We start from the raw sequence: 24,944 nt of genomic DNA, 5'->3' as shown, positions 1-24,944 counted from the left end.
GTGGAATCCGGTAAGTGAAACTAGCTTCGGTGTTGCCAACAAAGGCTCCATCCATCTTGGCCTCACAAATTGAATAGTAATGCCATGCCATAGGCACCTTTGTTATAATTCTCCAGCGGTGAGTGGCTCCGGTGGCAATGCCCCGGCAAAGATTTTAAGTCCTCGGGCCATTTTATAATTAGAAGAGAGTGTACTAGCACTTCGACGAAAATTCTAATTAAGGACCTACACACCGGGCGTTGTTCGAGTGTACATGTATTGTACTTGCATACATACAGTCTACATACTCCGTACAACACGGAGTACGGAGTACTGTACATGCATATGAAACAATTTGCGACGACATCAACAATGTTATTATATATGTAAGGTTTTCATGAACATCCCTTGCATTGCGCTTGATAAGAAGAAGAAATATCCTTGGGTCATACAATATTCGCACGATGTTCCACCGCGTCCCATGTGTGGTTCAGACTGAAACGTGAAGTCTGTTCATAAGAAAAGTTCGTGTAGTGGTTGCTTTCATCTCCGTTATCCCCATACCGACCTGACAAGTACATAGTAGTAGGCAGATCTTATGTTGGTAATTTCCTGAATCGTGACGTCGTACCGTTCGTTCAATACGTTTAATGACGGCCATAGCACCTGACATCCAAGCCAAACCCAGAAAGGCATTTCAGGGCATTGACTTGTTTCCATAAATATATTTATATATCCCACGTGCTCCATTTCATTTCAGCTGAGGTAGACCTTCGCTGGTCTCCTCACATTCGGTTTCTCCACATACTCATAGTATGTTGGACTTCGTCGACGTCGATGCCGGTGGCGAGTCTCGGTTCCTCCACCACCATAGCTGCTATAACCATAATCGGGCTCTCCGCCGCCCTGGGCTCCGGGCAATGAGCACATTCTCCAGAGCCACAGAAGCAATAGCGTGCCTGCGATCGACCCAATGACGATTCCAGCAATACCCCCACCCGAGATGCTATCCGGACAGTTATCAGACGAGGTTTGACGGGCCTGGAGTATATTCAAGGTTGGAGCCTAAGTAAGAAGGTTAGCATGGACTAATATTATTGGCATTGAATAATCAGAGGCTGGGTTATCCACGGTTCCTGGATTCGGGCCGACATGGAGGGTTCCATGGGCTCCATTCGCAACTTACCATGATGGTGGACCGATAACAATTTTACTCTTAACAATTATGGAGTCTGAAGGGCCTGGCAGCAGCAATAGCCATCGAGCGGAAATACCTAAGTTATATGAACTTTCCACATAGAATCTTCGACGTGCGGATTTTTCACCCACTGACGTCAATCAAACGTCTTACGGAGTCACAGATCCCGCGACGATCTCCATCGTCTAAAGCAAGGCCATGAACTTTTGGATCCGTGAATCCCCTCCAATAAGAAGACACAATGGGCCGTCTTAGCTCTTTTTTATCTTTCGTTCACATGCAGTAGGCATGCCATCCGTGCGATGGCGCTCCTGTTTCCATGTGCCGTTTGATGCAAATCGGAGTAGGATTGGACCCGCATCTCTTGATTACACCCCGGAAGGTTCTACTATTACAGTAGTAGATTGCCCCACGTCCTGATTATAATATCCCTCGGTTACTTTCTCCTTGTCGTTTGGCAGCCTTGTGGGCACAATGGACATTGTCCCCGATGCTGCCGAAATATCAAATGTTGGATAGTCGCGGGAGTGACGCAATCTCGGCAAACAAGGCTCGCGAATCCTTCGAGACGATCGCCGAATTCTGACCACTGACTGATTGACTTCGTGTGGGCTTAAGCTTATTGTTAATCACTACGTCAATCGGGTGTTCCCTCAATTGATGACAAGCCGTCCGATCTCCAATCGTACGGTGCTCGCTCACTGAAAAGCTGTATAGCAGAATACGCGAACAAACCGAAGCTAGTATCAATAAATTACCCAAGGCCTGCATATATAGGACAGGTATGTTATGGAATCCTAGAAATCAATCAATTATAAAGGGAGCCATCAGCCGATGGTTATCAAATTGTCAATACGAAATCCATACGGAATTAGGGCGATCCGACCACCCCACCGTACTATTAGTAGTCTCCCCTCATATATTTCTCGTTAGATTACCTTGTGCCTTAGCCTATTAGCACCGGCATTCTCCTTATAGGTACTATATCTCAATTCAGCACGCGGGGAAATCTCTTCGCTTTTTCACATCGTGGTGTGTCCCGGCGAAGGAGGTACGCTGCCGGTCTCCCAAGCCTTCATTTCAGGGCCAAGTTCGAACTCAATGCTACCACCTTGTTCCATGAGATCTTGGTGCTCAAACCAATTCTTCTGCCAGGGCTGGCCATTTATCCTCACGCTTTGCACATAGTACCCCCGATCTAGTCCTGTCGCGGTGATCCGCAGGGTCTGATTTCCATTAATGGTCATATTGAGGTCGGGGAACCATGGAGATGAAATCAAGTAAACGGGCTGCGTGACAACTGGGTGGATCCCAAGCATCTGCCATAGAAGCCATGAGTTCATTGCTCCGGCATCACTGTTTCCTGGGACACCGTATGGGGCATCTTTGAAACTAACACACAAGTTCGAGTTAGCACCGCATGCCTGGAGTAAATTATCTTTCGGTCTCCTTCTTACAATTGATATCCGAGACTGCGGGACCTCTGCACACTCTTGGCTTGTTTGTTGATATAGTTATAAAGGTAGGGTGTAGCGAAATCAGGCTCATTCCTTTGCCGGAAAGGTTAACTAAGCTCAGCTTCTTCTCGGTGCTACAACCTTAACATACCCAATGTTGATAAGTGTTGTGATACCGGCACCATTGGGACCCAAATCTTGAACAGACATGTTCGGTTTAAACTACTCATGGTGTAAGCGCGAGTCAAGCGTGCCTTCGGGTCTCTTACCATAAGGTCCAGGCGGGACTCGAAGGTGTCGGTGCCGCCCATAAGTTCAATCAGTGTCTCCATGTCATGCGGTATGACAAAGGAATATTCTGAAGCAATCCGGTCTTAGCGATCATCCTTTAGACCAGGCACAATAACAGCAACTCACCCCATGGTGTACCCTCATAAGTATAGGACTTCCACTCGCACTCATCGCAGTATAACGGATCGTATCCACTACTGTTGAAGGTACCATTGGAAAATTTCGGTGCCACAAACCCTGTGAAATTTAAGCTCTGCACGTCTGGATTCCAAATCTTCTGCCACCCTGCAGACCGATTGAGGTACTTCTCCCGATCACTGGGCATCTCGCCCGCTGCAACCTGACTGACCGCGAAGTCATTGAGGCTATACTCAACAGTCCTGGAGATACAGCGTGTGTTCCGGTCTTGCGAGACATATCCCAGCTCAATCCAGTCTCCTAGGGCTCCGCGACCTTCCTTCGTGCTTGCGGAGAAGTCTGTGGGATCATAGGTATTGTAGGGAATAACTTCAGCATCTGTTTTCAATGCTGCATAGCCATCCGTCCAGTTGATTGCGCCACGAAGGCCTTTTACGTATGCATCAGCTAACATGTTGTCAGCATCCGAGCCTCCCTGAACCAGTCCATTCCAGTTTCCGGAGCGTCCATCTGGTAGGAAGCCTTGGTGTCTGTGAATAGTAGTTAGGCTCAAGTTCAATCTCTTCATGTAATAGAACTCGTACCTCCAAATATCAATAAGGCCGCGGATCATTGACTCGTAGTAAGAAGGCTGAAATATGTGATAGAAGCTAATTGTACACCGGAAGATGTCCCCTAGGCAAAAGTCAGCATAGAAAGAGAACCTAAGTAGGAAATACACATACAAAGAGTGTAAAAATCATCCCAAAAGGGCTCCTCTGAATGCCAAAGTGGGTTCTCTCCTGTTCTATCAGATGGCATCAAGTGAATAAAGTAGAGGGAGCTGTATAGTAGCCGCACGTGTGTCTGGTTGGTGGTACTATCAAGGGGCACCCTTATTTTACTAAAGACGTCTCGGTTCCATTCTTCTACTGCCGACTTCACCGTGTCGTTGAGATCCCATGAGGGTATTTCGGATTGAATATAAGAACGAGCTTTCTCAGTGGATATGAATGAGATGCCGACCCTTGAGCGGATTTGTGACTCTTCCACATCATCCCAGCTAAAAAGTGCTCCTACTCGGTCATTCATAGGTCCTGAGCTTGCCGTATCTGGCTTGTTACCATAGATTGGATAGCTCACTCCCCCATTCGAAAAGGTCTGGTACTGTCTTATTGGATCGGTGTTTCTACCTGTAAATGTAGTGGCCGATCCCGGGGTTTCAGAAAACTCTCCGTAGAAGAAGACAGTGAAAGGGGCGCCTGTCGCTTAGTTCAGCATAGATTCGAGGGCGACAATTAGACAACCGACCATTATTCCAACCACCAATATAGGTCCCATATCCACTATATTCTCGGCCATCTTCATGGACTTGAACTTCTCCGCCGATATAGTATTGGCCATTCGGGTCACTTGGTGATCCAGGAAGGTACTATAAGGCAGTAAGATTACGCACTAGAAATGAATCATTATGGAAAAGGAGGTCGTACGTGCGACACATCAACTAAGACATACTTTTCGCCTTTTGGAAAAGAGTACTGCATTATTCCGGCGTGGCGAGATGCTGATAATTCCACTTGAACGCCATTTTGTAATTGGGTTTTGAAATAACCCACACTCGCGGTATCTTGACCGACCTACTCGTCTGTAAGCTTATGAGTTATTGATATGAGTAGAGCATAACCGTACCCTCGGCTGGCTATATGTGAGATTATCAAGTATATTCACTGGAGGAGCCACGTCGGTGAGAGGCATCTGTGGGATAATCCCATATTTTGGGGCGCCTCCAGTCCCGCTCTCGTGCATCATGCCTGCATAAAAGTTAGGTGTTTGCGAGCGAATACGCGAGTCCACGCTAGGGGCACATACTAATGGCAGTAACATTCCCATCAGGAGTCCAGCCACCGTTAAGCACTGCAATCGACCAATTTGCAGCTGTCGTATCAATCCCAACCTTGGTTACGCCAAATGGCCGAGCACCACCAACAAAAATGTCACCACCTCCGTAGCCTTTCCCGGCCATGGGGCCTTCAGAGCCCATAAGAGGATTTACATATTGAGAATAATCAACGGATTGAGCTGTTGCTGCCGTCATCAACCCCAGCAACAAGGGGGCGAGTGGCTGGGTAGGGCAAGATATAAGAAGTCGCATGGTGCACGTTCACTTGCTGGCTTTCCACCATCCAAAGAGATAAAAGGACTCGCGGCTGAGATCATTCTCCAAAGGTTGCTGGACAGGTATTTATAACGTGTCTAGCGGGGTTTACCTATAATGCGGAGTAACAAGCAATATGGTTGGATATACTTCGATCTACATACCAATCGGAGAAATATGCCGTTCTGGGGCTCCGACCCTCCGAGTGCCCGCACATCGACATCGACACAATCGAAAAATCCCACCAAAAAAGCCATCCCGCAGTCCTATTAGTACCACGCGCTTCGCTGTCGCCCGTTCCGTTAAGGTCCACACTGAAATTCCCATCCGGGGTAACTTCTTTCTAAACGATCTTTTCAAGGAATCCAAAAATCGTCAAAATGGGTGTCGCTTTCGACAAGTGTGAGACTCGGCCGGCCAACATCGATGCCATCCTCAGCGGTCTGGACAGATACAACCCCGAGACGACCACCATCTTCCAGGATTACGTTGTACAACAATGCGAAGACAGGACATTCGACTGCTATGCCAACTTGGCATTGCTTAAGCTGTGAGTGCATGCGCTTGATCGTTTACGCAATTATTCCCAGAGCTTCGACTCTGCATATGCAATATCACACCGGCTTCAATGATGGAGAGATATTTTATTATTATCACGTTTCCTATTAACTGACACCTCAAATTGAGGGATGTCGAGGATTACATACTTCTGATAAAGCCCTCAAAATCATCAAATGTCGCTGAATGAGTTTACTAAACTTTCTCATCGTTCTCGCTAACCTAAACGCCTCCTGGGCAGCTACCAATTCAACCCCCACCTTCTCCAGGCTGAGACTGTCACCAACATCCTTGCTAAGGCGCTTACCGTTTTCCCATCCCCTGCTTTCTCTCTTTGCCTCTCCCTGCTCCCCGCCCACACTCAGCCCTTCCCCTCCAACGCCGAGGCCCAGGCCGCATCCCAGACCTCCGACTTCGTTGAATCTGTTCAGAAGCTTGCGCGCCTTTCCACGCTTCTTGAGTCTGCCCAGTACGCTCAGTTCTGGTCCACCCTGAACTCCGACGATCTCTACGCCGATCTGACCGCCGATGTCGCCGGCTTCGAGGAGCTCGTCCGCATCCGCATCGCTGTTGAGGTTGGCAAGGCATTCCGTGAGATCAACGCCGAGGTTCTCGAGCAATGGCTCGACCTGAGGAGCCGCGAAGCTCTTGAGAAGTTCGTCGCCGAGGTCTGCAGCTGGGAGGTCGACAAGTCCGGCCCCAACGGCACCGTTGTCAAGGTCCCCACCAACAAGGAGAACGAGGTTCGCAGCGAAGTCAAGAGCGAGCGCGTCGGTGTCGAGATGTTCGGCCGTGTTATCAGACGGGGATTTGAGCAGGCCGCCTGAGCGGACTCTACTCTCATCGAAAATCCCACCGTGTCTCTTTCCTTTTCTTGCTAATATTATGCCTAGAAGATCCAACCCTGTATACGGATCTTCGCTTCGCGTCTTTCCTTGATTGAAAAGACTCGTAAAAGGATTATGTCCGCTTCAGACCCACGAAACGAGCTCGGAGCCCAAGATGATGATGACGGGGATAGACCTGCATGAGGAGGGTTGGGAAGTCAGGACCGGCGCATTTGGCGTTACGTGTTTGCTTGACATCACTTATGTTTCTCATCATCATGATGTTGTCTATGTGAAAAACAACTTTTCTTTCTCTCCCATATTTACTTCATTATATTCGAGAAGATATCCTATAGAACAAAGATGACTGAGGATTTCTCAGTAACTGGGGCCTTTTTTGTTTACTAAAGTAGGAGATCATGTGTCTAACTGTAGAACTGAGTGAACCACGCTCCGTAATCCACCCCATCTTGATAGAATACACGAGAAGATATGAATTGTGCAACTTGAGTCAATTTTGTCTATGCGGTCATAAGCATTATAGAACATCAGTCATGAGCCTGTCCGTTTATTTCGATTCTTCCCACTGCACTCCCGCCCACTCCTCACGCCAACCGACTACCCCAATTTTCTCCGGGCCACAGTCCTTGCTGCAGACACCAAGAATGATGGTTCCCCATTCCATGCCATCGTCCTTGGGGCCCAGTCCAACCCCCTCACGGCCATCCTCCAGCATGCTGATGGCGTGAGGCACGAGCTGCAGCTCGAAAACACGCTGGCTACCACAGTATTCACAGCGTGGCATGCGGCTCGGACCTCCAGTAGTAGTCACCTTAGCGCCCAAGGGAGGGTTCTTGGGGTCGTAAAGAAGTTTTCCGACGGCATCGGTGTGCGAATAGAGAATGGGAGAGCCACGGAATTCATATCGCAAAATCTGCTCAGGGTTATGTCCGAGACGGGTCGAAAATTTCATGAAGACTTTGTCCAGTTCAGACTCCAGGGCATCCTTGAGGTCCGCGCCCGGACCACCATTAGCATCGTCTTCGGTGTTATCGATGACAACATTATCGGGAATTTTCGGGGTAGGGGGACGAGAAAGGGTCTCGTACTCCGCATCTAAATAGTACCGTTTGTACGGTGAGGGGAAGTCGGACTGCGGAGGCCAAGGTGCAGCGGGGCCGGCGGCCTCGGGTGTCTTAATAGTCGGGGGCGGGGAGGAAACTCGAACTTTGTCTGCAAAGGATTCGGAAAGGGAATTTCCGGACGGGTTCGATGGGGCAGCTGGTTTGGCCGGTTGGGGGGCTGCGAGAGGGGCAGCAAACGGGTTGCTGGCTTGTGCGGAGGACGAACTGGTCGAGAAAGGGTTCTGGTTCGCAGAAACGCTCCCAGTGAGAGAGGTCGCCCCGAAAAGACTGGCTCCAAGATCCGGCTTGGGAGCCTCAGTCTGCTTCTTTTCCTCTTCTTTCTCCTTTTCTGGCTCTTGCTTTTCCTCCTTCTTGGGCGCTGGCTGGCTCTTCAACTTCCGTGTAGCGCGCAAGGCTCTGATACTGCCGGGCTTGCGGTTGCAGGGTTTTCTGGGGCAGCCGAAGATATACAGTCGTCGCTCATTATCCGGGAAGTGTTCGGGGAGGTCACCGTGCAATTCGAGTAGGAGGACCATAGGACTGTTGCAAACTTTGCAATTGGCGAACTCGCCTGGCGGCGGGGTAGAATCGTCCAGCCATGTCTGAAATCGAGAAGATCAGCATTTGTTTGCTCGCATATCCATTGGGAATAAAAAGGCTGCATACTGGCCAGCCTCCAAGGTGACTGATTGAATCATCTAACAGTTCTTCCGAAGCGTATCCCAAAAGCACACTGGTCTCCGTGAGGTCCTCATCTTCAAACCCCGACGAGTCGCTGTCATAAGGATCCATTGTTGCGAGGTTGATGTGGTGGCGAGACGATTATGGAGAAACCTGGTCTAGAATAATTGACTATATTGATTCATAAGTAGTCGACAATAAGTGTGCACAGAAGGTCAACAGATAAAAGCAATCGGCCCCTCATCAGTCCAGCAGAGAAAAAAAAAAGACCGTAGAAAAAGATTAGGCCGATAAGCGATACGGGGTTCACGATACACTAGTCCGGTTGTGGATTAGTGTCGATATCAACCCCCATACCGCTCTGTGATTCGTCACCTGCTCTGTGCCTTGTTGTCTGACGTCTCATCATCCTCCATCTCTCTGGTCTGTAATTGCCATCTTTCTTCTTATCCTTAGATCATAATCTTAACCTCAGCTCATCAGAAGAACAGTGTAGGGTGTCTATTGAGTATTGAATTGTGCAGTTGTGCACGTGTCTAAGAGCTTGGATGCGGTGCCGCTAATACACAGTCGTCACTGTTCAGTGCCTTTGATTTGCTCATGGGTGTCTTTGTTAAACCTTCATTCTGGCTCTTAGCCATACACTATGTCATAGCACTATGTTTTATATCATTCAGTGATGCCAAGGAGCATTCATTCACTCAAGCCTCCGATACTGTCCCCAAGCGGGTGGCGATAATCGGTGAGTACTTAAGCTCTAGCTAACTTTTGTATATCAGAAGCTAATGAAGCTCACAGGAGCTGGAGCAGGAGGTGCCTCTACTGCATACTCTCTACGTAAATATGCAGATGCATCCCCAATTCTAGTCAACATCACCGTCTTCGAGCGCAATTCGTACGTGGGCGGTCGATCAACAACAGTAAATGTTCTAGAGCATCCGGCATATCCTGTGGAGCTAGGTGCTTCGATCTTCGTCAAGGTCAACTACAACCTCATGAACGCATCTAAAGAGCTCGGTCTGTTTGTCGATAGCGCTGATGCAACCCGTCCTAAGCAAGCCGATGATAGTATCGGTGTCTGGGATGGGAAGCAATTTGTCTCCGTGCTGCAGAATAACAGTTGGTGGAACATTCCTAAGCTGCTCTGGCGCTACGGCTGGGCACCCATTCGGACCCAGAGCTTGATGAAAAGCACAGTCAACAAATTCTTGAAGCTCTATGAAGAACCTATGTTTCCTTTTAGGTCCCTAACTGCCGCTGCCGCCGCAGTGGGCTTGCTAGACTCGACTTCAACTCCCGGTGATGTTTTTCTTAAGGAGAATAAGATATCTCCTGACTTCTCTCGGGATATCATACAAGCTAGTACACGAGTCAACTACGGGCAGAACCTGGGTCTCATACATGGCCTTGAGACCATGGTGTGCATGGCCACAGAAGGAGCAGTGTCTATCAAGGGTGGAAATTGGCAAATCTTCCATGGAATGCTGAAGGCCGCGCAAGCCGATGTTCGACTCAACCATACAGTGACCTCCATTCAACGTAATGCCGATAACACATTAACTCTAACTTACAAGGCCAACAACTCCAAGGAGCAGAAGCTCGTGTTTGACGAAGTAGTGATTGCTGGTCCTTTGCAGTATTCCGAGCTCTCAATCACTCCTCCGGCGGAAAAACAGCCAGATGAGGTTCCTTTCGTAACACTCCATGTGACCCTATTCTCTTCACCACATAAGCTCTCACCTAAATTCTTCAACATCCATGAGGCCAATGCCCAGACCCCCGAAACTATTCTCACCACCGTCCCCAGCGGCCTGGATCTAGGCTCCGAAAAGGCAGGAGTGGGTCCAGCCGGTTTCTGGAGCATCAGCACCCTCCGAACAGTGGATCATCCCCCGGTATCCCCAGACGAGAAACCGTCGAAGCACTACGTCTATAAGGTCTTCTCACCCGAGCGGCTATCAGCTGACTTCGTGACAAGCATCTTGGGTCTGGAGAGCCCTTCCGATCCTGTAAAGAACAACAATTTGACTATTAGCGATCTCTCCAAGCAGGATATCAGCTGGCATCACGAGAAGATCTGGAATCCTTACCCGTTCCTCTACCCACGTGTCACATTCGAAGAGACACTCTTGTCCACTAATATCTGGTACACTGGTGGGATCGAGAGCTTCATCTCTACGATGGAAACAAGCGCGCTGATGGGTAAGAATGTCGCCACGTTGCTGTTCCAGTCGTGGCAAGAACAGAAAGAGGGAACTGTAGAGGATGACCCGGTCGTGGGCTCCGGGGAACGGGTTGAGTTGTAGATGGAGATAAAATATCGACGAGCGTTGTACCGGGCCTAATAGTGTTTTTCTGTGTTTTACTGCGCCCATTATTCGGGTTTTACTAAACATCTGTGGCATCAATTGCACGTTGAAAGATGACATGACTGGTTTGTGCATACAATGCTGAGCATCCAGAGATGAATCAAACTTTACATCGCGATAAAGCCCCAACGTAAAAGTACTAGTGATGGTGACTGGTTGTCCTTGAAACCTCTATTAAACTCATGAGCACCTTCATTACTTGCATTACAGTTCTAGGATATATCTGAATATGACTTCGTGAAAAAATTTCATTAATGTATATTTAATACTGTTCGTGAATGGCAAGCATATCCATTTGAGAGCTGGAAATCCAGCCCGATAATGTAGACATGAACTTTTGTCCTGTTGAAGAGGTGTTGAAAAGCCATCCAATGCTATTTTGTTCGTTCACATACTCATATCCCGTGACCCGCGTAAGGTTGAAAAAGCAGACCGATATAAACCCCTAGTAACGCACACCCAATCCTTTTTAGACGCAAAGATGTTGAACTCGCAAGATTAAACAAATGAAACACAGAAAATTTTGGTATCACATTTAAACGGGGAGAGGGAAGGTGGAAGCCCAGGCGGCAATCTCCTTGCGCAGCTCCAGGATGTCCGAGACGGTCTCGGAGGCAACCTTGGCCTTGAAGTCCTTGAGCTTGTTGGCCTCCTTGGGGAGCGCACCCTGAACATCCTTGCAGATCTTGATGGCCTTGTCGATGTAGTGAGCGATGCGCTTGAAGTCCTCCTCACCCATACCACGGGTGGTCATGGCAGGAGCACCGATACGGATACCACAGGGGGTAAGGGCAGACTTGTCACCAGGGATGGAGTTCTTGTTGCAAGCAATGTTGATCTGCTCCAGGACAGCCTCAACACGAGCACCGTCCAACTTCTGAGCACGGAGGTCGACCAGGACCATGTGGCTGTCAGTGCCGTCAGAGACGAGCTTGTGGCCCAGCTGCTTGAACTCGTTCTCCAGAGCCTTGGCGTTGTTCAGGACCTGCTGCTGGTACTGCTTGAACTCGGGAGTGTCAACCTGCTTGAGAGCAACAGCAAGGGCAGTGATGGTGTGGTTGTGGGGACCACCCTGGTGACCAGGGAAAACGGAGAAGTTGATAGGACCCTCAAGGTCGTAAAGAATCTCCTTTCCGGTCTTGTCAGTGCTGCGCACACCCTTGCGGAAGAAGATCATGGCACCACGGGGGCCACGAAGAGACTTGTGGGTGGTGGTAGTGACAACATCGGCGTACTCGAAGGGAGAAGGAATGACACCGGCGGCGATCAATCCGGAGATATGGGCCATATCAACGATGAGGTAAGCGCCGACCTTGTCAGCGATCTTGCGCATGCGCTCATAGTCGATCAAGCGGCAGTAGGCGGAGGTACCGGCAACCAGACACTTGGGGCGGTAGAGCTCAGCGTTGGCCTCCAGGGCATCGTAATCAATGATACCAGTCTCAAGGTTGACACGGTAGGGGAAAGTCTCGAAGTAAGTAGAGACAGCAGAGATCCTGAGCGGTTTAGAGTTAGTAACGGAGAAGACGAAACCACCGCTAGACAATGTGAAACCTACTTTCTGGCGGGGGTCTGATAACCGTGGGACAGATGGCCTCCGTGGGGAAGATCCAGACCCATCAGACGGTCATGGGGGCGCATAAGAGCCTGGTAGACCTGCAAGTTGGCAGGGCTGCCACTCAGGCACTGAACGTTGACGCCCCACTTGGCAGGGTCGAGGTTGAAGGCCTTCAGGGCACGGGCCTGGCATGTGAGCTCGATGGCATCGATGTGCTGATTACCACCGTAGTAACGGGCACCGGGGTAACCCTCGGAGTACTTGTTGGACATGGGAGAACCAAGGGCGTCGAAAACGGCGTGAGAAGTGAAGTTCTCCGAAGCGATCAGGACTATGGATTCACGCTGACGCTGAATCTCTTTTTCCTGCGAACTGTTAGACTAGTTCAACACCCATCTTGATTGTATAAGATCAAACTTACCATGATCTGAGCAATTTCGGGATCAGACTCAACGAGAGTCTTCTCCATTTGCTACATTGCCTCGTGAGTCAGTGACTGTGGCACGAAAAATTTCAGCTGCATCAATACTCACGTCCCGGTGGGCCTGCGACAGAGCGTAGGTGGCCATTGTGGAAGATGATGCTAGTATAGCAAAAAATACTAGGTAAAAAGATGGGTAGAAAGAGAATTGGAGTGTGAAAGGAAGAGAAGAAGAAGAAGAAAGAGAAGCAGAAGAGAGAAAATGGAGACCAGGTCGTGGTAGGTGGGGTGTTGGGTGCCTCAGGAAGAATGTCCCGCCTTTTTAGCATTTTATCATATCCAATAAAAAGAGACTCCGATCAGGGATCTTACGGAGTTCTTTTTCGTACTACGTCGGCCTCCGGGAACGACATCGGAGCTCATTTCTCCCCTCACCGGGAAACTGATTCGCCCGGAGACGGGACCGTGAGGGGCCTCTAACCAACTTGGATTAGTGTCCATTCCCTTGGGGAAAAAGTAAAAAGTAAAAAAAAAAAAAAAAGAAAAACTTAACGGAGAGCTATGAGTCACATGATGATAGCGTTTCTATACTCCATCCGGAACGGAGACCAAGTCTTCTTGTTTGGAGAAGTTTACGAATATTGCGCAGTTGGAGATCGGGCTTGTTCTTCTCCTCGTTTTCTAAATTACTAATAATAATAGCGCTTAAATTAGAATGAAAAAAACAAAAGAAGGACGAAATAAAAAGTCGATTGTGTGTATCATTAGGTGGCATACATATCGTTCCCCTACATGGGACGAGGACCGTGGGAGTCACCGAGGGGTGAGCACGACACACTACCACCCCTCCCCGACAAGACCAACGCATGCCAGACACAACCCTCCAAGATATACTATCAATATGGCGGAACTCGCCATCATGTCGCTGTAATTCTTCGTTCTCTGATGTCCTTCATTTGCCACTCTAAGAAGGATGAACCAGGCCTCTTATTTGAATTCCTTAAAGTTATCGGGGCCAGGCAGCTGTAACAAGGTCTTCCATGTAGCAGCGCCATTAGGGTTCATGGCAGATAGCGTCCATCAATTGCCCCCAAGGTATCTAGCACGCTTTACTATCCCTTGCTTAGCCAGATCTTAGCAAACCGATGTGTTTGTCTACAATCCAGAATGGCACTGGGAGCCATCGTCAGGACTCGCAAGTTGTAATCCAAGTTGTGCTTCCATGATGAATCCAATGTTCCCTCTCACTGATCGCAAATTAAAGGCAATCTGTGTGTTCAAATCTGTTACCGTTACGATAGGAATACCCGCCGTGGAACAGACATTCGTATCGTGGTGGAGCCTCCAGTCAAGCTGCTCCCATCTCCGTTTTCTCTGTTTTCGCAGGGTCGGCTCTTCTCCCAAAATCTGAGATGACCGATTTCAGTCTAGAGATTCTGTGCTCAAGTTCTTTGATCTCCTTCTCCTGTTCCACAACTGAGCGGTGCACATCAGGCAGGCTCTCCACCACAGCTTGTGCTTTCTGTATACGAATCTTGATGGAGCTGGCCTCGGTAGGAAGGTCTTTGATGTCTAACGGTGGAGGCGCGTTTGAACTCAACGCAGCTATTTCGGCCGCAGCGGAGGCGCTACCTGGTGCCGCGGAAGAAACGGTGGGCATTACGCCATGGCCGTCATTATTTTGATTCCCAGCAGTCGGTTGCTGTTGTTGTGGGTGAGGCTGAGACTGTACTGCGGCGGTGGACGTGGCACCGGTGGGAGCTGTAGCTGCAGCTGGATCTTCGGCAGCTCGTGTGTCGTTTGATACGCCTTCAGTATTCGCCTGTGGTGAGAGCAGCCGGAGAAGCAGACCATGCAATGGTGGGATTATATCGAACGTTTGTGGAGGAGGGAAGGGGACTGGTTGCGGCACTGTTGATGGTGCAGCCGTTGTATCCCTAACGATGGGCGTCTGGGGAGCCGACGATAATTTTGGCAGTGGAGTAAGCGCCGCTGGGGATCGAGAAGCCATTGCGGGGACAGGTAATGGCTTTGCGACGAACGAAGACGAAGGTAATTATGATCAGGGTAATTGTTTAGGGAAGAGTCGGAACGGGTAAAGCAGAGCGGACGAGAACAACCGGTCGCCGCCCGTGACTTTTGACTAAAGAGAAGTGACGTCGCACCAGCAGACCAGTTGACTGACACTCACCCTAAAAGCGTCACCGGCGGAACACCCCTCCCCCTCCATTTCAATCACCCGATACTACTGCTTCTCACCGGTCAACCTATATTTTCCTCTTTTCTTCTCCTCCCTCCTTTTCTCCACCACCTCCTTCTTTTACTCTCACTTTTATTTAACCTCCTCCCTTTGGTCAGTGATTCTCCTTCTCCCCAATTCCCCCCCAAAATTAGTTAAACCTTGTCCGGGAATTGACTATCTCGCAGTTTCATTATGGCCAAGGTTGACCAAAAAGTTGTTCTTGGTAAGTCTTTGCGCTGCAGTGCCATCCGGCTTTCCAAACCAAATCGCTAACACGGTCTACCAGTCGTCATCGACGGCTGGGGTGTTGCCGGCCCCGACTCCCGCAAGGATGGTGATGCTATCCTCGCTGCGGAGACTCCCTTCATGTCCGGTTTTGCCGAGGCCGATTCCAAGACCGCCCAGGGCTACTCCGAGCTCGATGCCTCGTCGCTTGCTGTCGGATTACCGGAAGGTCTCATGGGTAACAGTGAAGTCGGCCATCTGAACATTGGTGCGGGACGTGTGGTCTGGCAAGACAGTGTTCGTATCGACCAAACCCTCAAGAAGGGCGAGTTGAACAAGGTAGACAACGTCGTTGCATCCTTCAAGCGTGCCAAGGAAGGCAATGGCCGTCTTCATCTCCTGGGCCTGGTCTCCGACGGTGGTGTCCACTCCAACATCACCCACCTTATCGGCCTGTTGAAGGTTGCCAAGGAGATGGAGATTCCCAAGGTTTTCATCCACTTCTTCGGCGATGGACGTGACACCGAACCCAAGAGCGCTACCAAGTACATGCAGCAGCTTCTCGATCAGACCAAGGAAATCGGCATTGGTGAAATCGCCACTGTTGTTGGACGCTACTGGGCCATGGACCGCGACAAGCGCTGGGACCGTGTCGAAATTGCCATGAAGGGCATTGTCTCGGGAGAGGGCGAGGAGTCGTCCGATCCTGTTAAGACCATCAACGAGCGCTACGAGAAGGATGAGACCGACGAGTTCCTGAAGCCCATCATCGTCGGTGGCGAGGAGAGACGGGTCAAGGGTATGATGGACTATTCAACGCTTCGCAGTGTGCTGATGGCTGATGAAATTTGACAGACGATGACACCCTTTTCTTCTTCAACTACCGCTCTGACCGTGTTCGCGAAATCACCCAACTGCTCGGTGACTACGACCGCAGCCCTAAGCCCGACTTCCCTTACCCGAAGAACATCCACATTACCACTATGACCCAGTATAAGACCGACTACACATTCCCTGTTGCTTTCCCCCCTCAGCACATGGGTAACGTGCTCGCTGAATGGCTCAGCAAGAAGGATGTTCAGCAATGTCACGTTGCCGAGACTGAGAAGTACGCTCACGTCACTTTCTTCTTCAACGGTGGTATTGAGAAGCAGTTCGCTGGCGAGGTCCGCGACATGATCCCATCCCCAAAGGTTGCGACCTACGACCTGGACCCCAAGATGAGCGCTGAGGCCGTCGGTCAGAAGATGGCCGACCGCATTGCTGAGGGCAAGTTCGAGTTCGTCATGAACAACTTCGCTCCTCCTGACATGGTTGGCCACACTGGTAAGTACGAAGCTGCCATTCAGGGTGTTGCTGCTACCGACAAGGCCATCGGTGTCATCTATGAAGCCTGCAAGAAGCAAGGCTATGTGCTCTTCATCACTGCGGATCATGGGTAAGCGTTCACCATCCTTATAGATCATACGTGGGGCGAAATTCTTTGGCTGATCGCTTTTTTGTTTCTTTTTTTTTTTCCAGAAACGCCGAGGAAATGCTTACCGAGAAGGGTACCCCCAAGACTTCTCACACTACCAACAAGGTTCCCTTCATCATGGCCAATGCCCCTGAGGGCTGGAGCCTCAAGAAGGAGGGCGGCGTGCTTGGAGATGTCGCACCAACCGTTCTCGCTGCCATGGGCATCGAGCAGCCTGAGGAGATGTCTGGACAGAATCTCCTGGTTAAGGCATAAACATATTTTAATATATAGATCGTCCTAACGCATCATCTAGAGACGATTTGAGCGGGTTATGAATACATGAAAGTTATGGAGTTCAAATGATTGACAGTTTGATGTAGCATAAATAGAATTTAGAGGCTGTGGAAATAAATTCATGTTATCCTCTTAAAGCGCATAAGGGTCGTAAAGCAGCAATCCATTGCGTTATGCGGCGCAAAGGCTCCCTAGAATCTACATTGACCGGGCAATAATGAAAGGTCTGACAGCAGAGCAGTACAGCTACTGCAAAGCATCCAACCGTATATGTGGGTGGTAGAGAATATCGTATTATGACAATTGCGTCATCGCCAACTCAAAACAGTCATTGAACAATTTCACAATACGTCCATCTTGCGATCTGGCAAATTATCAATCAACTGAGTTTGCAGAATCCTGGCCCCAGTTAGTAGCCGTTCCTAACCGGTGTAGCATCATCCTGGTCAATGTCCACGGCCATGGTGCGCGAGGTGACCTGTTAACCCCAAAACCTGCAAATGGGGCCACGCTCAAGCACACCAACTCCCCCTCCCGAATGTGCCGGCTTGTTTCTGCGCTTTGAACTGAAAGCGCTGAAGACTCCATTTTGTGAAACGGGTCAAGTATGTGTTCATGCTCAAGCGGAGGCGGATGCAGCTGCCGCTTGCTGTTGCATTTGGCTCTGATATTGAAGAATCTGTGAACAAGGATCAGAAATAGCCCTAGTCGGTATCTTCATAGATACCCCTCACCTCTGCTCGCATCTTGTCGCTCTTGTCTTGGTTTTCCTTGATTTGTCCCTCAATCCGTTTACTACTCACTCTGTCAGTACAGCCTGAACTGGTGCCTTCCCAGAGTAGATCTCAAGATCGTAATTCTTCAACGCACATCTCCTTCTCAATAAACTCAAGACGTCCATTGACAGCCATCAGAGCTTCGTTCTTATCTTGCTTCAACAGGACCGGCCCGATGAGCTTGTAGATATTCGAATCGTCATCCAATGAGTTAAACTCCTTCTGGACTCCTTGATTTTCCTGTTGCTGCGACTCGAGCTTCTGGCGAGCTTCGACTAAACTATCCAATTCTAAGGATTATTGCCGTGTCAGTATCGGGCGCATAGTGGTCGCAGTGGTACCGTAGTGGGGGAGTTCCGGTCAAGGGTTCCCTGACATACCAGTCTGTAATTTTTGGAACTCGTCTGAGAGTGCCTGCATCTGCTTCTGTGCGTCCGCCATGGTTATTACTGTGAGAAGATTATACAAAGGAGTATATGCTATTCGACAATTGTGGTAGTGGCCGATAAGTTGGTGGGTTTAATTAATGGTTTCCATGGCGGGGACATCAGGCAAAATAAAGAGCGGAAACGGCAGAAAGTGCAGGACGGTAAACATCACTGAAGGCCGCCTTTTGCCATTTCTCCCCTCCAATCATCCCGCCAAGAACTCGGTCGATTGATACCTACTTGTACTCCTCTTGGTCCATTCTCTGGAGTCGAATGGGTCCGGCTTTTGTCTAGTCTTTATCTGTCCTGTTTCGCACCCTACCACCATCCGTTTCCCGCATTCCAACACATTCAGGCATCACCGATTTCATTCCCCGCCTTCGACCTCCTCCCTCTCTCCACACACCGAGACGATCCCCCTACGGGCTCCATTAGCAAACCCGGAGTACGCACGAACAACCCCGAACAATCATGAGTAACACGGACTTCCTGGGGCGGGCGATTGATGCCGTCAAGAAGGCCATCGAGCTCGACAATTCGGGCGAGTATGAGAAGGCTTATCAGGGCTACTACTCCGCACTGGAGCTATTCATGCTCGCCCTGAAGTGGGAGAAGAATCCCAAGTCCAAGGAAATGATTCGCGCGAAAACGGGCGAATATCTAGATCGCGCAGAGAAACTCAAGACCCACCTTGAAGCAACGGAAAGTCGAAAAAAGCCAAGTGCGGTAGGCGCCAACGGCAAGGTGGCGCAAGGCAGTGGGAAGGGCGAGTACGTATCCCAGTCGTCTCAATCCTGTTTCTATATCGGTGTTGGGTGCTGACATATGCGTGGTTTCAGTAAGAACGAAGACGATAACGAAGACGCTGATTCGAAGAAGCTACGCAGCGCCCTTGCTGGGGCGATCTTGTCGGATAAGCCGAACGTGAAGTGGGAGGATGTAGCAGGTCTCGAGAGCGCTAAGGAGGCATTGAAGGAAGCGGTTATATTACCTATTAAGTTCCCTCATCTGTTTACGGGGAAACGACAGCCATGGAAGGGTATCTTGCTCTATGGGCCTCCCGGTACCGGAAAGTCATATCTTGCCAAAGCCGTGGCGACGGAAGCAAACAGTACATTCTTCAGTGTCAGTAGCAGTGATCTAGTATCCAAGTGGATGGGTGAGAGTGAAAGGTACGGTTTCTAGGCGGACTCAGCGCATGTGTTTCGGGCACTTTCTAACTCATAACAGGCTCGTGAAGCAGCTCTTCAATATGGCCCGAGAGAACAAGCCCGCAATTATCTTCATCGATGAAGTGGATGCTCTCTGTGGTCCTCGTGGAGAGGGAGAATCAGAGGCATCTCGCCGTATCAAGACGGAGTTGCTGGTCCAGATGGATGGTGTAGGAAAGGATTCGAGAGGTGTTCTAATCCTGGGCGCAACGAATATCCCATGGCAACTAGATGCGGCTATTCGTCGCAGATTCCAGCGCAGAGTCCACATCAGCCTTCCCGACATCAATGCACGAGTGAAAATGTTCATGCTAGCTGTCGGACAGACACCGTGTGAGATGACACAAGCCGATTACAGAACACTTGCGGAGATGAGCGAGGGCTACTCCGGCAGCGATATTAGCATTGCCGTTCAGGATGCACTCATGCAACCGATCCGTAAAATCCAAACGGCCACGCATTACAAGAAGGTAAGACCACATTAATCTATCACTAAGTTGAACTGAATGATGGCTAACTCGTCACTAGGTTTTGGTTGAAGGACAGGAGAAAGTAACACCATGCTCTCCAGGAGATGCAGGTGCAATGGAGATGACATGGACGAGCGTGGAAGCAGATCAGCTGCTGGAGCCCCCGCTCGTTCTGAAAGACTTTATTAAAGCAGTTCGCAACTCTAGACCCACCGTCAGTCAAGAAGACCTCCAGAGGAACTCGGAGTGGACCAAGGAATTTGGCAGCGAAGGCGCTTAGGCCAAATAACAAACCCTTGCCCTCTATCCCTGAAACCATATACCGCTGTGCTGGTTCTTTTTTGCATACTATTCCTCCTCATTATCTCTCTTGGATTGAGCGAATGAGAGATACTCCACGTTTATACATTCTCACTTCATCCTCTCTCAAGCGGCTACCGTGCAGGTTCCTATACACGTCCCTCTTATATTCATCCTTCCCACGACCCCGGTGTTAGAAGCGTTACCGTTGTTCGGCAAGGCGAGGCCAGGCGTTACAATTCCGTTTTGAACTAGTTTGGGCTGAGTTCGAGTTTATTCAGTGTTAAATTCATTGTGTTGATTTCATGAGTCATGTGTCTGAAGAATAAAGTCTAATGAACAATGCTTATCTATTACTTCCTCATCTTTGGCGTCGGAGGCCCGCTTGGCTTATACAAATCTACAATTCTGATTGCTGGCGACTAGATAGCCACTACATACATATCAGAAGACCCAATCGATGATTATCCAAGAGCATGAACTCTTGCAGTTACACAGGACAATCAGATAATAAGATCCAAAGACCACACAATAGCTATATCTCGCAAGCTTCACATTTCTCATTCAATTATCCTGATCATCAAAAACAGCAACCCGTACAGGCTATAAAATATATGCAGAATGTCCAGACAACGGCAAGACAAGCTAACTATAAGTCCTATCCATCCTTTCATCCAATAGTCAAAAACGCCCCCATAAACAGAATCAGTGGAGTAAAAGAAAACCTAGAGACCGGTATGAACAGATTGGGGAATCACTTGGAAATAAGTCGTAAACCAAAGAATGACTGGTTATATCGAAACAAACGCAAAAAAACAGAACAGAAGTAGTACGGCAATTACACCAATGCCTTGCTACTCGACGCTTCTCTTCTCTTCAGCACCTCGTTCTTGGCCCGTTTGAGGCCCTCGCCTATTTTCTTCGTCTTTTGCCATTGCTGGCCCATACGCTGCATCCGTACAATTGCTTTGACCATGAAGATGCCGGTCTTGAGCTTCTGTCGTGGGCTGCGAAGCATAGCGCGGTCACGGGGCTTGACTCCCATCTCGGAGATCATTCTGAGATCGGCTTCGTTACTGCAAGGGAAAGAAGTTAGTTAGTCAGTAGGCCAATGGAAAATTGAATGGATTTTCACGGACCATGCAACTCGAACCCGCTCTCCGAGCTCCATCAGGCCCTTGCTCCAAGCCAGGTCACGTCGGAACTTCTCCTCCCGCTTCAACCGAGCACGGAGCCAGATGATCTCCTTGCCTAAGCCCAGGATCTCCTTGTCGTGTCTGCTCTTGCTGTCAGATTTGGAGCCCGTCTTCTCCGCAAGTTGGTTGTGACGTTCTTGGAGAGACTCCAGGTCTTTGATGGCCGCCTCGGCCTTTCGTGCACAGAAGGCGCGCTCCTCTCGGATCCTGCGTACTTGGGCTCTTAGTTCACTCAACCGCGCATCGCGTTCTGATACTTTCAGGGCCAAGGACTCGGCCTCGAGCGTAGACGATCTAAGCAACTCATGCAGATCTCGCTGGTCCTCCTCCCTCATTGCAGCTCGCTCGAGGTCTCGGTTCTTTGATTTCAATTCTCTTAGCGTGCGATGCGCCTCGGATAGTTGCTTTCGTAAGCTCCGGAGCTCTTCGTGGAGTTTATCAGAAGGTGACGCATGGGGAGAGTGGTCCTCAAATTTCCGCATCATGGTGTCGTGCAACTCTCTCTCAAGCTCGGCGATTCTTGATTTGCAGCTTCGGACGGAGGCCTTTTGGTCTGCTTCCCGCTGGAGTAGGGTCTTCTCCCGTTTCCGCGCCTCGTCTAGGTTATGGCGCAGCATTGAGAGATCTGCGTTCGCGGTCGAGTGCTCCTGTTCGCCCAAAGGTTGTTGCTCTAAAAGTGCCTCTAGCTCCTGCACTCGCCTTTCGAGACGCTGATTTTTACTCTTTGCCGAAGTCAGTTCCCTATCTCTAACACCGGAAGTTGCTTGCAGCTTGTCTTGAAGTTGATCGATCTCAACCGCAAGACGATTCTCTTCTATCGTAGCTCTTTCAACTTCAGAGCTGAGCTGCTTTTCGAGAGCCTCCTTCGCTTCCACAAGTGATGACTTCTCCTCCCTCAACCTCTTGAGCTCGCCTTCGAGACGCAGAGTAGATTTGCGGAGCTCAACCTTTTCTTTATCGAACTTAGTAGTGTCGTCAACCTGATGCTGGGCTTGGTCGAGCTGAGCCTGGAGCTCATCACGCTCAGCCTCGAGGTCAGCAACCGACGTCCGTAGATCATGCAATTCGACATGAGCATTAGCCAGCTGATCGCGAAGTTTTTGCTTCTCAGATATTAAGTTCTGCAGCCTGTTGTCATGATCGCTGGAACCTTTCTGCATTCGTCCCTTGGCATACTCTCGTTCTTCCTCCAAGTTCGCTTGCAATACCACGACCTCATCCTCCAGAGCTTGTACTTTTTCGGTCAGTGCTGCTTCTTCACGCTTGGCAAGGCGAAGTTCTTCTTTAACTGAAAGAAGCTCAGTTCGTTGGTCATCAATAATTTGTCTCTTTGATAAGAGCTCGTCGTTCAACTCCTTCACTTGGCGGCTTAAGACCGCTTCTGAGTTGAAATGCCGCGCTTTCTCACTATCAATAACCTCTTGAAGCTTGCTTTCTTTACCCGTAAGAGTATGTTCAACTTGCTCAAGCTTCTCAATAGTACGCTTGAAGCCAGCCGCTTGGTCTTCGGCTCTGTCCTTCTGAAGTTGCAAAGCTCGCTTGGTGCTTTCCCACCTGTCTTGTTCCAACGCAAATTGACCTTCTTTATCTTCAATCTCATGATTGAGAGCCTCGATTTCTTCCTGAAGTCTTTCAATCTCCTCTCTGTATTGGGTGCGGATGGTATCGGCGTTTTCCAGGGCATGCTCTTTCGTATCATTGATGGAGTGTTGGAGCTCTCGTATCCTGGCTTGCGCCTGTGCTAACTCATCCTGTAGACCACCGGATTCATCGGTTAAAGCGTAATGGCGTGTTTGGAGGAGCTCCTTTTCCTCTGTCTTACGCTGGATCTCATCGAGTGCTTCCTGCAATTGAGCAGAGAGAGCGTCGCGTTCCTGCTGAGCTATATTTAGTTGATGTCTGGCCAGTGCAGCATCATTATGTAATTTCTGTCCTTCATCGTCCATGCTCTGCTGAGCCCGCCGGTACTGCTCTTCAAGGTGGGCTTCATTCTGGGCTTTCCTTTCAAGCTCCTCTTTCAGTACGCTGTTTTGCTCTTGCAGTGTCCGAAGCTCTTCTTCCAACTTGCTTGATTTTTCTTCTAGTTGGCGAGTCAACCCCTTTGTACTAATGGACTTGTTTGCCATCTCGTCATGTAGCTCTTGCAAATTCTTCTCGGCCTCCTCCTTGTCGCTCTTTGCGCGGCTTTCAGACACCCTTGCCTCTCGGGCTTCAGATTTTGCTTGGTCGAGAGAGTCCTGTAGCTCTTCCATCTGCTCCCTCGCGCGTAAAAGTTCAGATTCGAGTTCAGCGAGTGCTCCATTTTCCTTGCTATCCTTGTCTTTCAGCTCTTCAAGCTCCTCATCGCGCTCGTCAATCGTACGCTCCTTCTCCCTGAGAGAGGCTTCCAGGTCCTCGATCTCATCACGGAGTTTTTCAATCTCCTCTGACTGCCTATCCTTCGCATCTCGGAGTTCTTCCTGGAGTTCTCTGACTCGCTGATCTTTTGATTCCAGTTCCTCCCGCATCAGATCCATCTCGCGCTGTGACGTTTCATCCAATTGGCCCCTCCGCAATTTCTCCCGGAGTTCTTGAAATTGCACGCGGTAGGCCTCGAGGTCGCGTTCTGCCTGTTGGAGACTCTTCTTATATCGGGAGATATCTCGTTGCATCGTGAGCTTTGACACCTTCAGCTCGGTGTTTTCTTTGAGTGCTGCTTGATTGTACGACGGGCCTGCTTTCTCCAGCTGCTCTTGCAAATAGTGGATCTTTAATTTCAGACCAAAGTTATCCTTGTCTAGTTTGTCGATTATCTAGAAAGGTCAGTTGCACCGCGTTAACCCTATGGAAAGAATACAAGAAAGCAAGGCTTACCTTTTCTTGTTCCTTCAGAGTCATGTTCTGCCCATCGTTCAAGAGGCCATTCCCGCCTCTACCCGACAACCCGGGAAGGGGTGTACTTTGCACACTACTGCTTGCAACCTGCGGTAGTGGTGTTGGTTGGTCGTCGGTTTCATCCTCCTCGTCGATACCCGTCATATCGTAACTCGGCAGCCCAGGTGTATGGATATTGCTGCGACCTTCCTTCATATAAGCTGGAGTTTTGTGACCGTTCCCCCTCGCCGTGGACATGTTTCGTAAGAAATTATTCTTTGCAGCACTCCGCATCAATGGAGTAAATTCTCCCTTGGGTGGTGCTGCGGTCGGAAGGTGATGCCGGCCGTTCAACGCGTTTCTTGTCGATTTGGAACCGGTGCCTGCACGCGGTGTACTAAGCTTAAATCCGCCGGAGCTTCGTCTTCGATCATCACCGAGCCCTTTTAGGAGGTCTTCATCTTTCGAGGGTGTCTGGAACGAGTTCTCGACCGAATCGAGCGCCGATAGGTTATGCCGTCCGACGCTGCGAAAGCCATTGGTGAGGTAAGTCGCGTTTCCGTCGACTTCGGTGCGCGGAGTGTCGATGTACGGCACCACCATTGTCAAGGCGGATCACGCGAAAAGTTCGTAAAAGTTGAGGTGTTGGATTGGCTCAATGTTTTTGCCAGCGCGCGATCATCTCTAAATCTTGGCGCGTGTGAAGGGAAGCAACACTAAAATGCAGTAAAGTAGATTAGGATTAGAGTACAAGC

At 49.6% G+C, this 24,944-nt stretch overlaps 11 protein-coding genes across 11 annotated transcripts; 4 read left to right on the top strand and 7 right to left on the bottom strand.

Moving 5' to 3' along the window:
• Positions 1 to 735: 735 nt before the first annotated feature.
• Positions 736 to 1,168, bottom strand: F9C07_2102169 (uncharacterized protein; the record flags this gene model as incomplete). The annotated part of the gene is made up of 2 exons (XM_041284043.1): positions 736 to 1,044; positions 1,166 to 1,168. The coding sequence occupies 2 exons, from the start codon at positions 1,166 to 1,168 to the stop codon at positions 736 to 738; spliced, it is 312 nt and encodes a 103-aa protein (XP_041140660.1).
• Positions 1,169 to 1,300: 132 nt separating this feature from the next.
• On the bottom strand, positions 1,301 to 5,454 carry F9C07_2279584 (glycosyl hydrolase). Its single transcript, XM_071510377.1, has 11 exons — positions 4,912 to 5,454; positions 4,732 to 4,853; positions 4,533 to 4,679; positions 4,354 to 4,474; positions 3,789 to 4,304; positions 3,648 to 3,738; positions 3,052 to 3,593; positions 2,904 to 2,992; positions 2,786 to 2,856; positions 2,635 to 2,727; positions 1,301 to 2,569 (listed from the first exon to the last, which is right to left on the bottom strand). The coding sequence occupies exons 1-11, from the start codon at positions 5,192 to 5,194 to the stop codon at positions 2,200 to 2,202; spliced, it is 2,445 nt and encodes an 814-aa protein (XP_071365831.1). The 5' UTR covers positions 5,195 to 5,454; the 3' UTR covers positions 1,301 to 2,199.
• F9C07_2279583 (putative eukaryotic translation initiation factor 3 subunit EifCk) lies at positions 5,455 to 7,041 on the top strand. Its single transcript, XM_041288262.2, has 2 exons — positions 5,455 to 5,747; positions 5,997 to 7,041. The coding sequence occupies exons 1-2, from the start codon at positions 5,578 to 5,580 to the stop codon at positions 6,580 to 6,582; spliced, it is 756 nt and encodes a 251-aa protein (XP_041140662.2). The 5' UTR covers positions 5,455 to 5,577; the 3' UTR covers positions 6,583 to 7,041.
• On the bottom strand, positions 7,042 to 8,743 carry F9C07_2279582 (programmed cell death protein 2). The gene is made up of 2 exons (XM_041288276.2): positions 8,373 to 8,743; positions 7,042 to 8,308 (listed from the first exon to the last, which is right to left on the bottom strand). Exons 1-2 carry the CDS (start codon positions 8,496 to 8,498, stop codon positions 7,151 to 7,153), a joined length of 1,284 nt encoding a protein of 427 aa, XP_041140663.1. The 5' UTR covers positions 8,499 to 8,743; the 3' UTR covers positions 7,042 to 7,150.
• A 244-nt stretch (positions 8,744 to 8,987) lies between these two features.
• F9C07_1322 (putative prenylcysteine lyase) lies at positions 8,988 to 10,693 on the top strand (the record flags this gene model as incomplete). Its single annotated transcript, XM_041288264.2, has 2 exons — positions 8,988 to 9,129; positions 9,186 to 10,693. 2 exons carry the CDS (start codon positions 8,988 to 8,990, stop codon positions 10,691 to 10,693), a joined length of 1,650 nt encoding a protein of 549 aa, XP_041140664.2.
• Positions 10,694 to 11,291: 598 nt separating this feature from the next.
• Positions 11,292 to 12,883, bottom strand: F9C07_1321 (glycine/serine hydroxymethyltransferase; the record flags this gene model as incomplete). Its single annotated transcript, XM_041288277.1, has 4 exons — positions 11,292 to 12,252; positions 12,315 to 12,679; positions 12,736 to 12,786; positions 12,848 to 12,883. 4 exons carry the CDS (start codon positions 12,881 to 12,883, stop codon positions 11,292 to 11,294), a joined length of 1,413 nt encoding a protein of 470 aa, XP_041140665.1.
• Positions 12,884 to 14,083: 1,200 nt separating this feature from the next.
• On the bottom strand, positions 14,084 to 14,746 carry F9C07_1320 (RNA polymerase II transcription mediator complex subunit 9-domain-containing protein; the record flags this gene model as incomplete). Its single annotated transcript, XM_041284051.1, has 1 exon — positions 14,084 to 14,746. One exon carries the CDS (start codon positions 14,744 to 14,746, stop codon positions 14,084 to 14,086), a length of 663 nt encoding a protein of 220 aa, XP_041140666.1.
• A 423-nt stretch (positions 14,747 to 15,169) lies between these two features.
• Positions 15,170 to 16,934, top strand: F9C07_1319 (phosphoglycerate mutase, 2,3-bisphosphoglycerate-independent; the record flags this gene model as incomplete). The annotated part of the gene is made up of 4 exons (XM_041288265.1): positions 15,170 to 15,200; positions 15,264 to 16,001; positions 16,058 to 16,640; positions 16,724 to 16,934. The coding sequence occupies 4 exons, from the start codon at positions 15,170 to 15,172 to the stop codon at positions 16,932 to 16,934; spliced, it is 1,563 nt and encodes a 520-aa protein (XP_041140667.1).
• Positions 16,935 to 17,659: 725 nt separating this feature from the next.
• On the bottom strand, positions 17,660 to 18,172 carry F9C07_1318 (putative prefoldin subunit 6; the record flags this gene model as incomplete). The annotated part of the gene is made up of 3 exons (XM_041288278.2): positions 17,660 to 17,750; positions 17,826 to 18,021; positions 18,112 to 18,172. The coding sequence occupies 3 exons, from the start codon at positions 18,170 to 18,172 to the stop codon at positions 17,660 to 17,662; spliced, it is 348 nt and encodes a 115-aa protein (XP_041140668.2).
• A 458-nt stretch (positions 18,173 to 18,630) lies between these two features.
• F9C07_1317 (vacuolar protein sorting-associated protein 4) lies at positions 18,631 to 20,120 on the top strand (the record flags this gene model as incomplete). Its single annotated transcript, XM_041284046.1, has 4 exons — positions 18,631 to 18,929; positions 18,999 to 19,331; positions 19,390 to 19,840; positions 19,899 to 20,120. The coding sequence occupies 4 exons, from the start codon at positions 18,631 to 18,633 to the stop codon at positions 20,118 to 20,120; spliced, it is 1,305 nt and encodes a 434-aa protein (XP_041140669.1).
• An 858-nt stretch (positions 20,121 to 20,978) lies between these two features.
• F9C07_2228111 (dystonin, GAS) lies at positions 20,979 to 24,792 on the bottom strand (the record flags this gene model as incomplete). Its single annotated transcript, XM_041288279.1, has 3 exons — positions 20,979 to 21,216; positions 21,280 to 24,128; positions 24,190 to 24,792. The coding sequence occupies 3 exons, from the start codon at positions 24,790 to 24,792 to the stop codon at positions 20,979 to 20,981; spliced, it is 3,690 nt and encodes a 1,229-aa protein (XP_041140670.1).
• Positions 24,793 to 24,944: the final 152 nt, after the last annotated feature.

The sequence above is a fragment of the Aspergillus flavus genome, chromosome 1 (genome assembly GCF_009017415.1).
Source record: "Aspergillus flavus chromosome 1, complete sequence".
Classification (NCBI taxonomy): domain Eukaryota; kingdom Fungi; phylum Ascomycota; class Eurotiomycetes; order Eurotiales; family Aspergillaceae; genus Aspergillus; species Aspergillus flavus.
The sequence above is the reverse complement of the archived record's forward strand: the minus strand, read 5'-3'. Positions and strand labels throughout refer to the sequence as shown.

What these genes read in the sequence shown, in the direction of transcription:
- F9C07_2279583 (XM_041288262.2), top strand. Translation starts at nt 5,578, where the DNA reads ATGGGTGTCGCTTTCGACAAGTGTGAGACTCGGCCGGCCAACATCGAT. An exon ending in AACTTGGCATTGCTTAAGCT is followed by an intron (nt 5,748 to 5,996) that starts GTGAGTGCATGC and finishes CCTCCTGGGCAG; the next exon opens with CTACCAATTCAACCCCCACC.
- F9C07_2279584 (XM_071510377.1), bottom strand. Translation starts at nt 5,194, where the DNA reads ATGCGACTTCTTATATCTTGCCCTACCCAGCCACTCGCCCCCTTGTTG. An exon ending in AGTCCCGCCTGGACCTTATG is followed by an intron (nt 2,857 to 2,903) that starts GTAAGAGACCCG and finishes CACCATGAGTAG; the next exon opens with TTTAAACCGAACATGTCTGT. An exon ending in ACAACACTTATCAACATTGG is followed by an intron (nt 2,728 to 2,785) that starts GTATGTTAAGGT and finishes TTTCCGGCAAAG; the next exon opens with GAATGAGCCTGATTTCGCTA.
- F9C07_2279582 (XM_041288276.2), bottom strand. Translation starts at nt 8,498, where the DNA reads ATGGATCCTTATGACAGCGACTCGTCGGGGTTTGAAGATGAGGACCTC. An exon ending in GTCACCTTGGAGGCTGGCCA is followed by an intron (nt 8,309 to 8,372) that starts GTATGCAGCCTT and finishes TCTCGATTTCAG; the next exon opens with ACATGGCTGGACGATTCTAC.